Source organism: Panthera pardus, unplaced genomic scaffold (genome assembly GCF_024362965.1).
Source record: "Panthera pardus isolate Hobbes unplaced genomic scaffold, ASM2436296v1 HiC_scaffold_24, whole genome shotgun sequence".
NCBI classification, from domain to species: domain Eukaryota; kingdom Metazoa; phylum Chordata; class Mammalia; order Carnivora; family Felidae; genus Panthera; species Panthera pardus.
In genome coordinates this window covers 55490387-55505831 of record NW_026526810.1, presented here as the reverse complement: position 1 = coordinate 55505831, position 15445 = coordinate 55490387, and the positions used below count along the sequence as shown (strand labels likewise).

General features: G+C 43.2%; 1 protein-coding gene and 1 non-coding gene across 9 annotated transcripts in view; both read left to right on the top strand.

Annotated features, from left to right (window-relative positions):
• Positions 1-15445, top strand: part of EIF2AK4 (eukaryotic translation initiation factor 2 alpha kinase 4) — a 98053-nt gene that overhangs the window by 39253 nt on the left and 43355 nt on the right. For all 8 annotated transcript variants that reach the window (XR_002078098.2, XM_019442596.2, XM_019442595.2 and 5 more), the window contains 9 exons: positions 29-135; positions 717-874; positions 4357-4808; positions 5569-5632; positions 7113-7196; positions 9089-9211; positions 11462-11566; positions 13969-14023; positions 15063-15142. Coding sequence is in view for 7 of the 8 variants with exons in the window: in XM_019442596.2 (XP_019298141.2) it covers positions 29-135; positions 717-874; positions 4357-4808; positions 5569-5632; positions 7113-7196; positions 9089-9211; positions 11462-11566; positions 13969-14023; positions 15063-15142 (1228 nt within the window). In the remaining variant the exon portion in view is untranslated. The remainder of the gene's footprint in view (positions 1-28; positions 136-716; positions 875-4356; positions 4809-5568; positions 5633-7112; positions 7197-9088; positions 9212-11461; positions 11567-13968; positions 14024-15062; positions 15143-15445) is intronic.
• TRNAW-CCA (transfer RNA tryptophan (anticodon CCA)) lies at positions 8571-8643 on the top strand. The gene has a single exon. It is a non-coding gene; the product is annotated as a tRNA-Trp (tRNA).

The window sequence follows — 15445 nt, the reverse complement described above, 5'->3', positions numbered from 1 at the left end:
CTGAGACCCTTTCTTCCCTCTCACTGAGGTGTGTTTGCTTGGATGATAAGGAAAGATGGAGTCCCCAGCAGTTGTTGAAACACAGCTTTATCAATCCTCAGCCGAAAATGTCTTTACTGGAACAAAGTCCTGAAGGTGAGTCTGTTACCACTCTTTTTTGAAAACCTGCCTGACATTAATTATTTTGAAAGTAAACCTTAAACTGGAACGGACTGCTTGGATCATAGATTTTTATCTGGTTTATGCCGAGCTGTACGTAAATCCTTTCATTGAATGTGTACCATGCACATGGAACTGTTGTGCCCTCCTGGTTTTTTCCAGCCTCGACTGATTAAAGTGTCCATTGGCTAACTCTTCTGGTCACATCACTTTACTGCTGTGCAACCGGATTTCCTTGTCACTACTCAAGTAGCAGATGAGGGATCATCAGCAGAGCTGGGGATGAGGCAGGAGACCTGGGTATGGGTTCTGACCCTATCGCATCGTCATTTCCTTGTTAGCAGTCTCAGCCCCACCTCTGACCTGGGCTCATGTGTATTCCACCTCACCCTACAAGGTGAGAGGAGAAGTGTTCACGGGTCTGTGCCAGGGAAGAGGTACTTTTTCAAACTACCGGTTGGGACCCCTTCTTCCAGCACTTGGTTCCTTACTGGGTTTTGCATCTCTTGCTCTTTTTCTAATGCCTCGTTTGCCTCTCACGTTTTGTTTTATCTCAGACTCGGGAGGACAAGATTATGTTGAGACCGTTATTCCTAGGAAGCAGCTACCCAGCGCGGCATTCTTCAGTGAGACACAGAGACAGTTTTCCCGGTACTTCATCGAGTTTGAAGAATTACAGCTTCTCGGCAAAGGAGCTTTTGGGGCTGTCATCAAGGTGTGGTACAACGTTGTGCCCGGCGCTTTCAGAGCTCCTCCTCTGTTCATTTCTGCACACAGGGAGTTCTTTTTTTATTTTTATTTTTTAAAGAGAGTTCTTTTTTGAGAGCGGGGAGAGAAGTGAGCACGGCCATTTGAAACTCTGACCGTCATGGCCTTTGCAAAGTCAAAGCCTTGAAAGTTCCCCTGGATACGTTAAGAACGTATCATGCCTCCTCCGTTGCCTGATGCAGTCCCTTAATGTGAAAACCGCATGATTACATGCGGAGCCAGGACCTCTCCATGAAGACCATTTTTCTGAGCTTTGGTTCAGAAAGAAAAGTGTCCTTTTTGTCCCATTTGCTTTTCAGAGGTGCTGTGGATAAAAGGGCTGCGAGGTTAGCGCTGAAGTGGGGTTCACTGGGAAATGGCCCCAGACGGTCTCCATGCCTTGTATTTTCCAGCTGCTCCGGAGAGAGAAAACTAGTGGTGCGTTACGAGGGCCGCCGTTGTTAGGTCTTGCCTTCCGCGTTCTTGTCTATTTGGGTGACTCATGATTACTTGCCCCTTGAGAAAGCGATTTCAGCTGCTCTTAAGTAATTTTTGGCCGTTTGCCTCCTAGGAGACCCAGGCTGATACTGTGCTATTAAATCCCTATAAGACCTGTCATCTTTCACAGAATAAAATGGTCCTCCATCAAGAAGGCATATGCCCATTTAGGATTCTGAGAATGTTATTAGGAAAGGTTACTAGGATTACTGTGGAAGGCCTTTTACAGTCCCCTAAATAAATAAATAAATAAATAAATAAATAGGTGTTTCTGTGGTAATCAGGGACAGAAAGACAATCTTGAGTTTTCTGAAAGGAGGTTATAGTATCATGGAAAATGTTCAACTTTCTTCGTGAAAGTATAGACACTCTAGTTAGACGGTTAAATAGACCTACTATGGGCAGATACCTTGATTGGATAATCACAGTGATCTTCAGGGGAGTGGATGATTGTTGGGTATGTTATTCATTTAACTCCCACTATAATTTTGATCAAGCCCTTTAATGTGTTTGTATTTTAGATTTTTGAACACAAACGTTACCAAACTCCATTTTGGGTAGGCTCATATAATAAAAATGATGGGTAGGCTCATATAATAAAAACGTCTAGTAATTTAAGCCCCTAAGTTTTCTTGTGGTTTTTCGTTCCGAGAGGCCATAGCCCTCACACTCCGTCTCTGTTTCTGGGTTAGGGTAGGGCCTTCTATTCTGTTCAGTGATCTGGCATTTCAATAGCAGTTGGCCTGAGTATGATTCATGAACCTTTCCATTTTTATTTATTTATTTTTACTTTTTTAAAAAAATATTTATTTTTGAGAGAGACGGAGAGACAAAGTGTCAGCTGGGGAGGTGCAGAGAGAGAGGGAGACACAGAATGCAAAGCAGGCTCCAGGCTCTGAGCTCTCAGCACAGAGCCTGGTGCAGGCCTGGAACTAATGAGCTGTGAGATCATGACTTCAGCCGAAGTTGGATGCTCAACCGAGCCACCCAGGCGCCCCAGCACCTTTCCATTTTAATAAGTGAGTTCCTAGAAGTCTGCAGTGTAGCAAGCTCCACATCCCGATCAGTGACTCCAAGTGTTCATGATGTGTTCTGAGACTCAAGGTTGAAGACCATGCCAAGACTTTGCATGGTCTTCTACTCTATTAACATGGCAGTAAACAACACAGGGCTACATAGAGCATTTTGGAGCACATTCCATATTTCAGGTCACGTGGCAGGTGGCTCGCAAACCTTATCTTTCAATTTGGTGACATGTTATGAAATAAATATTAACCCCCTTTTTCAGACAAGGGAACTGACTTTCAGAGAAGTTATGTAATTAGCGTGAGGTTACATACATGCACTAACAGATGAAAACCAGCCTTCAGACCTAGATCTGTTTTACTCAAAAGCATGTTTCTTGCCACTGTTTCCACACAAACGTAATCTGAAACAATTTTATAGTACTCCTTTCTCTATCCTGGTAGTTATTTACTATACTAATCTAAACCTATGAGAATGATGCTTTATTTTGTATTTTGTCATTAACTAGTTCCTCCCTCCGCCCATGGCCAGGTTGTTGCTTTTTATCACCTCATTTGTCCTGCACATTGGGTCTGGAATGTTCTGGTGAACAAAAATTTTTCAAAGCTACTTCAGTCAACCCAATGGCATGGTGCAACTGCCAAAGAGAAGATGCCTCTGTGCAGGATGTAGAGACCTGCCTTTGAAACTTTCTTTTGTATTTTTCTTGTTTTTATTTGATTGTGTTCTTAATCACATTTTTTTAGTCTTAATACATGTCATCAGTTGTAAATCTTTTTTTTTTTTTTAATGTTTATTTATTTTGAGAGAGAGAGAGAGCAAGCAGGGAAGGGGCAGAAAGAGAGGAAGAGAGAGGATCCTTAGCAGGCTCCAAGCTGTCTGTGCAGAGCCCAACATGGGGCCACGAACTGAAAAATAAGACCTGAACTGAAACCAAGAGTCACGGCGCTTAACCAACTGAGCCACCCAGGTGCCCCTCCATCATAAGTCTTCGTAACAAATTCAGTGGGCAATAATTGTGTTAATACCAATTTTTTTTTTTTTTTTTTACTGAGCATCTTTCTCAGTGAGGCCTTGATTGTAAGTGCTTTGCTCGCCTCATTCACTTAATCCTTGCAGATAGTGACCTTTGAGGAAGGGAAGTGGTATATGTACCGTTTTATAGATGAGAAAATTGAATTTTGAGGAAATTAAGTCCTTTGCCCAATTTTACACAGCTTTGTAAGTCGAGAATTAGAATCTGCATTCAACTTAACATTTTTGGAGTTGAGTTGGTGTTTAGTGACTTTGTTAAAAAAAATAAAACACAAAACTTGGAGAGAAGCTAAAATTCTGAAACCTTATACTGATTTCAGAAAATAATTCATATATATATATTTTTAAGTTTATTTATTTTGAGAAAGATCATGAGTGCAAGCAGAGAGAGGGAGAGAGAGAATCCCAAGCAGGCTCCATGCTGTCAGCGTAGAGCCAGACCCCGGCTCGTACTCCCAAACTGTGAGATTATGACCTGAGCCAAAATCAAGAGTCAGATGCTTAATCGACTGAGCCACCCAGGCATCTGGAACATAGTTCGTAATTCAACAATTTCTTAGAAATTGAGATAGCATATGTGATACTGGGAAAGCAGGAATGTGATTGTCGGTAAAATTAATGATTCAAATGGAGATCATATTTTCTCCAGGTCTCTTATTATTAAGCTAAATACACCTGTCACTTGAGGTGAGATGTTTTCTGTTTTTTTGCAGTCCAGACTTTGTTCAGCTCAAGAGGTTGAAATGTGTGGCTCTCCACTGTAGCTTTTGGTCCTCATTCAGAACCAAGGGCTCGCCTTGGGAGGGGATTGGTGAGGCCATACAGATGTCACCTCTGCATGGCTCTGAGCCGCTGACCTGCACTGGCTTCCTCCCCCTCTTCTCTCGGCAGGTGCAGAACAAGCTGGATGGCTGCTGCTACGCAGTGAAACGCATCCCCATCAACCCGGCCAGCAGGCATTTCCGCAGGATCAAGGGCGAGGTGACCCTGCTGTCACGCCTGCACCATGAGAACATCGTGCGCTACTACAACGCCTGGATCGAGAGATACGAGCGGCCGGTGGGCCTGGGGATCTTGCCCTCGGACTCGGAGTCCAGCCCAGGGATGCCCCAGGCCCGGGACGGGCAAGGTTTGTCTCGGCCTACCGCACAGGACAGCGGGCGGGACGGCCCTGGCAGCGTGGAGGCCACAGCGCCACCGCCAATCCTCAGCTCAGTGGAGTGGAGCACCTCGGGGGAGCGCTCGGCCAGTGCCCGCTTCCCCGCCGCTGGCCCGGGCTCCAGCAGCGACGAGGAAGAGGACGATGAGGAGGAGAACGACGGTGTCTTCTCGCAGCCCTTCCTGTAAGATCATCCGCGGGGGCGCCAGGCCCACCCCTGGGGGAAGGGGATTCAATGAGAGACCAGGGCTGTCACCGTGTTTCCATACACAAACGTGTGCATGTTGAAAAAGTAACCAGATTCAATCCAAAGGTGTTTTTCCCCCACTGTTGTCACAAGATCTCCAAAATCCAAGCCCTGAAGGAAGGAAAAATAGGAATTCCTTCCAATACCTCACTTTAGTACATTTGATAGAAAGTTTATGGAGAGCATTCTTTTTTTTTTTTTTTAATTTTTTTTTTTTAACGTTTATTTATTTTTGAGACAGAGAGAGACAGAGCATGAACGGGGGAGGGTCATAGAGAGAGGGAGACAGAATCTGAAACAGGCTCCAGGCTCTGAGCCGTCAGCACAGAGCCTGACGCAGAGCTTGAACTCACGAACCGCGAGATCACGACCCGAGCCGAAGTTGGACGCTTAACCGACTGAGCCACCCAGGCGCCCCTAGAGAGCATTCTTTTGGATAAGGGTTTCCAACTCTGGGACGTTGAAAAACTAACCTGGAGTCTTGACATGGGGCCAACTGCAGTTCTAAAAAGGGGTTTACCAAACCAATAATTATGATCCTGAAGTTTATGCTTCTCAGAAGCCACCCTGGTCATCTTTTACTTTCCTGGTTGGATTTCATTCTATCCAGTTGGATACAGTTGATCATAACTCTTAGCTGTTGAATTTATAACAGGGAATTTGATTTCTTCAGTATTTCTCTATTTCTCTTTTTAAGACCTGCTTCAGATTCTGACAGTGATATCATCTTTGAAGATGAGAACAGTAAGAGTCAGAATCAGGTAAATATGTAAATAGAAATCACACCATTTTATCATGGGTGGGCTTGTAAGAAAACTAACATTTGACATTATAAACCTCTGGTAGAATAATAAAGCCTTGCTCCGATATGCAAATATAGAAACTTTCAATGTTAAAAATGTGGTTATTTCATTTATTTGCCACTCCTATGTTTATTTACAGGCCTTAATTTATCTACATAATCAAACATGCTCGCTTGTAGAAGAGAGGAGTAAATGGACATGCTGGTTTTATTTCATTTTGTCTTGTTTTTGAGAGACAAAGACCGTGCCTGCACACAAGGGAGGGGCAGAGGGAGAGGGTGAGAGAGAGAATCCCAAGCAGGCTTCGTGCTCTCAGTGCAGATCCTGATAAGGGGCTCAGTCTCACAAACCAGGAGATCAGAACCTGAAACAAAAATCAAAGGTCAGACACTTTTAGCCGACTGAGCCACCCAGGTGCCCCTTGTTTTGTTTTGTTTTTTAAGTGCAAACCGTTTCCTAGAAGATTTGGGGAAACTTTATGTGGTTGGGGATGCCAGTTGAATTAAGTAATTAAATAGCATAATTGTGAAGTTATGTTGGTCTCTATGACCAGTTAATCTTGATCATTTTATTCTCCCTACACTGTCCCCAAGAACAGCGTTTTAACAGAGTCATGATCCTGTAACGGGTTATGAAAACAATTTTGAGGGGCCACAACCAGCTTTACTTAATTTTTAATGCCGTCGAGAAGAGTAGAGAACACCGAAGTGCGTCGCACTAGTAAAGATAAGCTGTATACCGTGGCTCTCGTGAGTGTGCGAACTGGGTGTGATACATCTGTTTCTTCGTGTGGATCGTGGTCTGAAAAACCAGTTTGAAAAAAGGGTCGAGTGTCATGGCTTTATTCTCTACGAATAGAAACAGAATTATAAGGGTGCATTCAGTATAGGTAAAGAAGTCTACATGTAGGCCCTGTTAGATAAGCAGTTACATTGAGGTGAAGGAGGGTCGACTGCATGAGCCAACATTTCTTAGGTACTTCCTTTTTTTTAATTAAAATCACCTTAGACTCCTCTTGGATTAAAGTTACAAATTGTAAATTTAACTGGGAATAATAGTATAAGTAACCTAACCTACTGCTTTGGTTTCAGCATTAGTCATGCATTGAAGTATTGTGGGAGCACCAAGTTTATAATCCTGGTTTTACTTGGTTGAGGGCAACATGCCAGGGGACATTCTACTTGATGAGTAAAAAAGCCTCCAAGAGATTAACAGTCTTCTGCAGATAATCCTCAGGGTATTTAAATGATTCAAGAGTAGAACCTGATGGTTTGCACAACAGAGAGGTCGGGGTTTTTTTTCTTCGATAAAAAGGAAAAATGTTGAAAAATGCTCCCACAAACAAACTATAAATCAGTGCCACCGACTTGATGGCAGTGATGCTCGTGTTCCATTTCAGCTCCCGTTCTTGACTTCTCATGTGTTCGTCTTGGATTAGGATGAAGACTGCAATGGGAAGGACAGTTACCATGAAAGTGAGCCATCGGCGACCACTGAGGCTGTGCACTACCTGTATATCCAGGTAGGGCCTGGCATGTGTGCGTCTTGGTGACACGGCAACTCCCAGTGGTTGCTGGCGGGTGTGTTTCAGGAGGCTGGAGCAAGACAGTGGGCAGAAGAGGGCTCACCCGCACTGCCAAAGATTAATTGGCCGGAGAGGATTGTAACATGGCGCCCCTCCTTGAACTCATGCTTTCTGTACCATAGCAGCACACAGCACAGGGCTCTGGACTCAGGCTGCGTAAGTTCTCCTCCTGCATCCCCCAGTCACAGCTGTGTGAGCTCAGGCGAGTTGCTTCCGCCTTCTGTGCCTCTGGTTCCCCGTCTCGCTGTCTCAAAGACTTGTGAGAGATAGAAGAGGTAAAGACTTGTGAAAAATAGAAGAAGTAATGTCTCTAGGGTAATTAGAACCATTTGAATTCCGTAAATGCCAGACTGTGCATGGACAGAAGTTTCACTCTAACAAGTTGAATCTGGACAGGTAAGGCGTGATGCATACACATCCTTGCATGTGCGGAAGAAACACCAACGTAGCTTTAGGCAGAGTATCCTGGAACCTCTGGCAGACAGGCGCCGTAGGCAAACCAGTTCCAGTGAGGCTTTACTAAAAGGAAAGCCTGCTCACGTGTCTGAGGGACAGAGTCCTGGCCAGTGGTGAGCTCTGGCAGCAGAGGGACAGCCACGTATGAACGAGGAAAACTTGTCTCTCCCCAAGTGAATAGGGCCATGTGTCATTATTAGTATTTTCAGTCATATCTATAAGGAGGGAGATCTTTAAGTGTGAGACGCGGTACCGTGTGCCAGAAGTAGTATTTCCAAAGAGACTAATGAGGTGGTTGCTTTCCTACAGTTGGAGCTGGTTTTAAGTATTCCCTAACATAAACGTCTTTCAGGTACCATACAACACACATAATAAAGCATCTGTCCCCCGAACCACTAACTGAAGTATGTACTATGTGCCATTAGGCTCTAGACAGGAGTCAGAGTATATAAGGGAGGTGCGTCCAAGGTGCAGTAGGATCATGGTCTGGGAGTCTCAGGCCCTCGTGAGGACTAGAGGAGGAATCAGAATCTGTAGATGGTTAACCTGAGCACGAGAGTGTATTCCTGTCCTCTAAAATGGCATGTTCCTCTTTTTAAAAACAGTAAAATCTTTCTTCATGAGAAATCTCAACTCTGGCACTGGTTGGAAACCGATAGCCTCGTTTTACTGGTTTCATAAATCAAATGCTACGTGTTGATCTAAGATATTTAAATGATACTTCCTTGTTTTCTGATACATTAATATATAAAGAAGGGTGAGAAAGAGCCCTATCCTGAATGTTTTGATATTTGTAATGTTTTGCTCTAGACTTGCAGGTCATTGTCATGAATTCAAAGTAAAAATGATAGGGGCACCCAGCTGGCTCAATTGGAAGAGCATGTGACTCCAGATCTTGGGGTTGTGAGTTCGAGCCCCACGCTGGGTTAGAGATTACTTAAAAATAAAATCTTTAAAAAAAAAGTACAAATGAGAAAGACTAACGACATCATTAGATTTTTAATTAGCCTTTCTTGGAAATTGGGGTTTGGAAACAGTCTTGTAAAACAAAATTTTGTGTAGTTCTCAGTTTTTTCATTATTTGAAAAATAATGAAATTATTTATCACAAGGTTTTAAACAAGTCTTATGTGTTTTAAGTGAACGATAATAGGAAAACTAAAATGGTTATGCTGGGGTGCTATGATTATGCCTCTTTCCCCCCAATTTTTTAATACTGTTGGTCTCTGTTTTCAGTGTAAAAACAAGCCTTTCCTTTAACTACTTAAAATCCACAGCACAAGTTTTAAAATGGAAGATTACGTTAATCGCCATTGTTCTCCTTAATTGAAACCCTGTACAATCAAATGCGGCCTGGTCTGTTCTTGCCCCCAGATGGAGTACTGTGAGAAGAGCACTTTGCGAGACACCATTGACCAGGGACTATATCAGGATACCATCAGACTCTGGAGGCTTTTTCGAGAGATTCTGGATGGATTGGCTTATATCCATGAGAAAGTAAACTTTATAACATTTCATACCTGAAAACTTTATGTAAAACTTATGACAAAAAATACTGTGAGATTGGAGAAACACAGAAACAGAGGGTATAAAGTGTGAAAGTTCAAAGAAAACACTGAAGGTTAGGACAGGGGCCAGCAAACTGTGGCTGTGGGCTCAAATTCCACTTCTACCTGCATTTATACAGCCTGTGAGCTAAGAATGGCTTTTACATTTTTAAAGGGTTGTAAAAAAAACAAAAGAGAGGGGTGTCTGGGTAGCTCAGTTGGTCGAGCCTCTGGCTCTTGATTTCGGGTTAGGTGATGATTCCCGGGTTGTGGGATCAAACCCATGTCAGGCTCTGCACTGAGAGTGGAGCCTCCTAGGGATTCTTTCTCTTTTTCTTCTGCCCCTCTCCCCTGCTTGCTCGCTCTCTCTGTCTAAATTTTTTTTTTAATTGTTTTTTAAATCAAAAGAGGAAGAGTATTTCATGACAAGAAAATTCTGTGAAATTCAGATGTCGGTGTCTACAAATAAAGTTTTATTGGGACACGGCCATGCTTGTTTGTTTACACATTGCCTATAGCTATCTTTGTGCTATAAAACTGTGGGTGGGATTGAGTAGCTGTGACAGAGACTGCATGGCCCTAAAGCCTAAAATATTTATCTGATTTACAAAGATTTCTGCAGCTTCTGGGTTAAGTGGAAATATTTGAACACATACCAAAAGCAAAGATGATTCCTTGAGTTGTTTAAAATAAAGGAAGAGTGTGGGGCGCTTGGGTGGCTCAGTCGGTTAAGCGGCCGACTTCGGCTCAGGTCATGATCTCGCGGTCCGTGAATTCGAGCCCCGCGTCGGGCTCTCTACTGACAGCTCAGAGCCTGGAGCCTGTTTCAGATTCTGTGTCTCCCTCTCTCTGACCCTCCCCTGTTCATGCTCTGTCTCTCCCTGTCTCAAAAATAAATAAACGTTAAAAAAAAATTTTTTTTTTTTAAATAAAGGAAGAGTGTGATTAACACAGGCCCAGTTATTTGATTCTAATGGCTTAGTGCTGTCCTTCCTAGGAACATGGAGAGACCAGAAAGCCACCTAGCAAGAGTAGAAATGAGACTGAGAAACACAGCTCGCCACATGGTATAAGATGTCATTTTAGAGAGTTAGAGAATGTCACATCAATGCACATGGTAACGGATCTAGCTTCAGGATGAAACACTGCTTACATTTTAAAAATGGGATTATCTAATGCATCAGTCAGTATAGGTACTTTTTCCCCCCTTTGCTTCAATTTTCTTTAACTTAAAATGTTCATACTATAGTGTATTGATACTAAAAAGCTAGGCCCGTAGTTCATCTAGTTTATAAATGATTTGGTGGGGCACGATTTGCAAGGTTGGAAATAAAAAGGAGTTCTAACGGCAGCCGTTAGAACTCTGTGGCTATGAGATCACCTGGGTTCCTAGAAGTGTGCCCCGAGCCCTCTCCTCCTCTCCATCTAGTCCGTTCAGCATCTTTTAATCATCTGCTGGGTGTCTAATACTGTGCCACACCTCGAAATGCAGACAGGCACGAGGATATGACAAACCCTATGCTTGAAAGGGACTTGCTGTGGTCTGAAGGAGCCACACTTTACCTTCACATGACAGTGAAGCGATCATACAATAAGATGTTTTCATTACATTCTAATTATTTCCTGTATTAGCATACCTAAAACAATAAGCATCATGAGGATGCCGTTAGGAAGGGGAGAAAGCCGAGTTCACGTAACAGATAATCATTGGGCACTTACATGTGTACTAGGGATGCAAGTTGAATTAGAATCACTGTGGAAGCCTTCATGGGTGAGCGGGCGCTTGGAACTGCTGGCACAATTCAAATGAGTGGAGAAAACAAGAATTTCTTAGGAAAAATAGTGAAGAAAATAAGAGACGGGTTGAAAATGGTGTCTGTCTCCCCAACCAGAGCAAGGGTTTTAGGGTGCCAAAAGGAGAAAGACTGGGAACCTAGTGGAAGGGGCCCTTGACTGCCCCGTGGAACCATTTGGATTTGATCTGATCCAGGACCATTAGGAGGTAAACTGGGAGAGGGTGGCAAGGTCATTGGCAGGACAGTCGAGAGACCGTGCAGAGGCCATATGGCCTGGACCAGTGTGGTCTGCAGGGGAACACCTCATCTGCTTCTCATTACTTGCTTGGTTAGCCTTTGAAATTAGGAAACAGGTATAACTATAAACTGTATTTGGGAAACCGTTCTTTGCTCTCTTCCATCAGGGAATGATTCACCGGGATTTGAAGCCTGTCAACATTTTTTTGGATTCCGATGACCATGTAAAAATAGGTGATTTTGGTTTGGCGACAGACCATCTAGCCTTCACGGTGAGTATTTTTCAGATTAGACTATGCCTGAAAAATGGCCCTGTATGCCTTCATTATCCTCATAACTTTCACAGTTACGAGGTTGACTGAACTGTGCCATGTAATCTTCAGGAAATTTTGCAAGTCTGAAGGGGTGAACTACCACTGATCTTTTAGGCTTTGCAAGGGTGAATACATCTTGGTGAGGACGTTCCACTTGAGAGGTATAAAATTACCGGTTTGTGGATGAGAGTTAGGTCAAAGACATATAATACTTGATGAAATAGTTTGCTAGTTTGGTCTACCATGCCAGGCACTAGGCTAGATGCTTTACACTTGAGGAGCTTTTAGTTAATTTAGGGAAACAAAGCTAAAAACAAACAACAAATATGAGAAGAGCCAGTCCTAGACAACATGTAACTCAGAAGGTATTTATTTTATTCTTTACAACATTACAGAGTAATTCTTTAACATGCAAAGCTAAAATAATGTGTAGTAAGAGAAATCGAGATATAAGACCAAAGGCACGAGAAAATTTTGATATAGTTATAAAGACCCAGAAGGGCGGTATAAAGAAACGAACATTTCAGATGGGCCTTAAAGGATGGGTGGGAGTCCAGCAGGCTGAGATTGAGGGCAGACCGGGTAGGGGATCCCAGAGAGAGAGAACAGCGTAAGCAAAGGCCCTGGGGTGAACAGACATGATTGGAGGCCAGCAGGCTGTCTGGTTGGTTAAAGCTATGAGTCAAACGGGAGCAGTGATGATGGTGGACAGCTGGGATTCTTCTAGTTGGCAGGCCTGAAGTGCCAGAGGAAGAGTCTTTACTTATAGTAAGACAAATTTGCTAGGCATAAAATCTCTAGCACATGCAGTTAATTTTCAGGGTGGTCAGAGAAAGAAAACAGGATCAATGGTGCCATAGGAGCAAAATTTCCAACTATAGGAGCAAAACCAGAAGGTGAGGTTAGGAGAGGAGAGGGAGGAAACAGAAGGGGACAGTGAGGGTGTGGGCCTGAGTAGAACAGTGGGGCTTTTTAAATTTTTAAAATTTTTTTTATGTTTATTTACTTTTGAAAGAGAGAGAGACAGAGTACGAGTGGGGCAGGGGCAGAGAGAGAAGGAGACACAGAATCCTTAGCAGGCTCCAGGCTCTGAGCTGTCAGCACAGAGACCGACGTGGGGCTCGAATTCATGGACTGCAAGATACTGACCTGAACCGAAGTCAGACACTCAACCCACTGAGCCACCCAGGTGCCCCAACAGCAGGGAATTTTGAAGTGCTAAGACCAAGGAAGGCCCAGATGATGGCATCTTGATCCCCAAACGAAATAATTTAACTTGATATCTGGAGGCTATAGTATAGTGAGTAGATAAGGGCACAGGTTCTGGAGGCCCTGACCTAGGCTAGAATCCTATCCCTGCTGGTCCCTTGTGGCATGACCTTGGGCAGGTTAGCTAGTTAACCTCTCAATACCTCCTGTATAAAATGTACCTATTGGGGTGCCTGGGTGGCCTAGTCGGTTGAGCGTCCGACTTCGGCTCAGGTCATGAACTCGCGGTCCGTGAGTTCGAGCCCCGCGTCGGGCTCTGTGCTGACAGCTCAGAGCGTGGAGCCTGTTTCGGATTCTGTGTCTCCCTCTCTCTCTGACCCTCCCCCATTCATGCTCTGTCTCTCCCTGTCTCAAAAATAAATAAAACGTTAAAAAAAAAAAATTAAAAAATAAAATGTACCTAATGCTAATACCGACTTCAGTGTTGCTGGCGGGATAAAATGAGAATACAGGTAAAGCACCTGGAACAGTGCCTGGCATTTCCCTCTTGGGGAAGGCTTAATGGCATTAATGTCAGAGATGCTATTATGGATGGTGGTTCTTGTGACAGGAACCTGTGGAGTGACCCCAGAAGACAGTGATTTAGGGTCACTTGTGAGACGGTGCTGTCACAGGCACAGTTGAGGAAGGTGAGGCTACCTGATTGTTGCTAGCACTGAGAGTGGAACAGATTTGGTGACCAACCTCTTGGAAAGAAGAATACAGATTCACCCAGATAAGGAAACAGCAGTGGGAAAGTTAGAAAGTGAGTTTGTTGTTGTTGTTATCATACTCTTAATTTTCCTAGTAAATAGACTCTGTTTTGCCATCTGCAATGTGAAAATACATTGGTTTCTGTAAGCTGTTGGAGCTTCCTGCCACGAAGAAAGAATTCTACAACAAAGTGCCCTTCTCCTTAATCTCATTGGGTTTCCACTGAGTCCTGCATTAGTAGGGTAACTAAACAAAACATATTTAAAGCTCAGAAAAAGCATTGTTCTAGTTAGTCTGTGTTCTGTGGATAATTTTTCAGTCTTTATTTAGAAATGGAGAAGCTATTCCTGTAGAATAATAAAACATTTTAAGAGTGATATTTGGCTTATATTTTTTAGGCTGATGGCAAGCAAGATGATACAGCAGACCACTTGATTAAGCCAGACCCTTCAGGTAAATCCAGAAACCTGTATATGTAGTGTATTAAAAAGCAGACCACAAAGGTTTTTTATCCCTTATTCTCTGTCTTTTTTAAATACAAAACACTGCAAATATAATGTATATAACCTGAGGAGTTTGGTTATACATTTATACCCATGAAACCATCATCTCAGTCTATGTCATGAATATATTCATAGCCTCCAAGTTTCCTCCTGCCCTATTATGTTTTTTAATTTTAATTTTTTTTTTTTTATGTTTATTTACTTGAGACAGAGCATGAGCAGGGGAGGGGCAGAGAGAGAGGGGGACACAGAATCCAAAGCAGGCTCCTGCCTTTGAGCTGTCAGCACAGAGCCCGATGCGGGGCTCGAACCCACAAACCGCGAGATCATGACCTGAGATGAAGTCAGCTACTTAACTAACCGAGCTACCCAGGCTCCCCCTCCTGCCCTTCTATTTATTATAATAATAATCATAATAATAATGGTTATGATTATTAATTTTCTAAGAACACTCAACATAAGATCTACTCTTTGGAGAATTTTACGTATACTATACAGTATAAAATTTCTTAATCTGAAACCTGTTTTTCATCTGGAAAGATTTTACTCTAAAGCAAATTACAGTTACTCATTAAATTAACAAAATCATGAAAATGCTTTAATTTTATCCCCTTTTTACTATGTTATTTGTTCTTTGGAACTCTGAGAAATTAGAGCTTTGGTTAGAGTAATTGGCTCCCACAGGTAGATAGTTACGCTTTGTCTGACCCCACATGGCAATGTGAGGTTACCTCATGACCTGGGCATCTGGGGTGTTCATTCTGGCACCGCCTGTGTGCAACAGCAAAGACCTCCTGTGTGAAACACAATGTGTGGCCATACATGACTTAGACGTAATGCCTTAGTGAATTGCATGCTGTTTCTTCCTCTGAGTACAGTGAATAGTTAACAGATCATGCTTCACTCTTAAAAAACTTTTTTTTTTTTTAAATAAAAATTTGCCTTACTCCTGTCATTAGAAAGCCTTCCCTCTGCCTTCTTCCACGTAGGTCATTTGACGGGGATGGTTGGCACTGCTTTGTACGTAAGCCCAGAGGTCCAAGGAAGCACCAGACCCACGTATAACCAGGTAAAGGGGAAGCCTTCTGGGGAAAAAGAAAGTTCTCAAGAGTAAGATAACAGTAAGAGCATCAAAAAAAAAATTTTTTTTTAACATTTATTCATTTTTTGAGAGACAGAGACAGTGTGAGAGGGGTGAGGGGGAGCAGAGAGAGAGAGGAAGGCACCGAATCCGAAGCAGGCTCCAGGCTCTGAGCTGTCAGCACAGACGGAAACGTGGGGCTTGAACTCATGAACCGTGAGATCATAACCTGAGCCATGGTCAGACGCTACCACTGAGCCACCCAGACACCCCATTAGTAAGAACATCAAG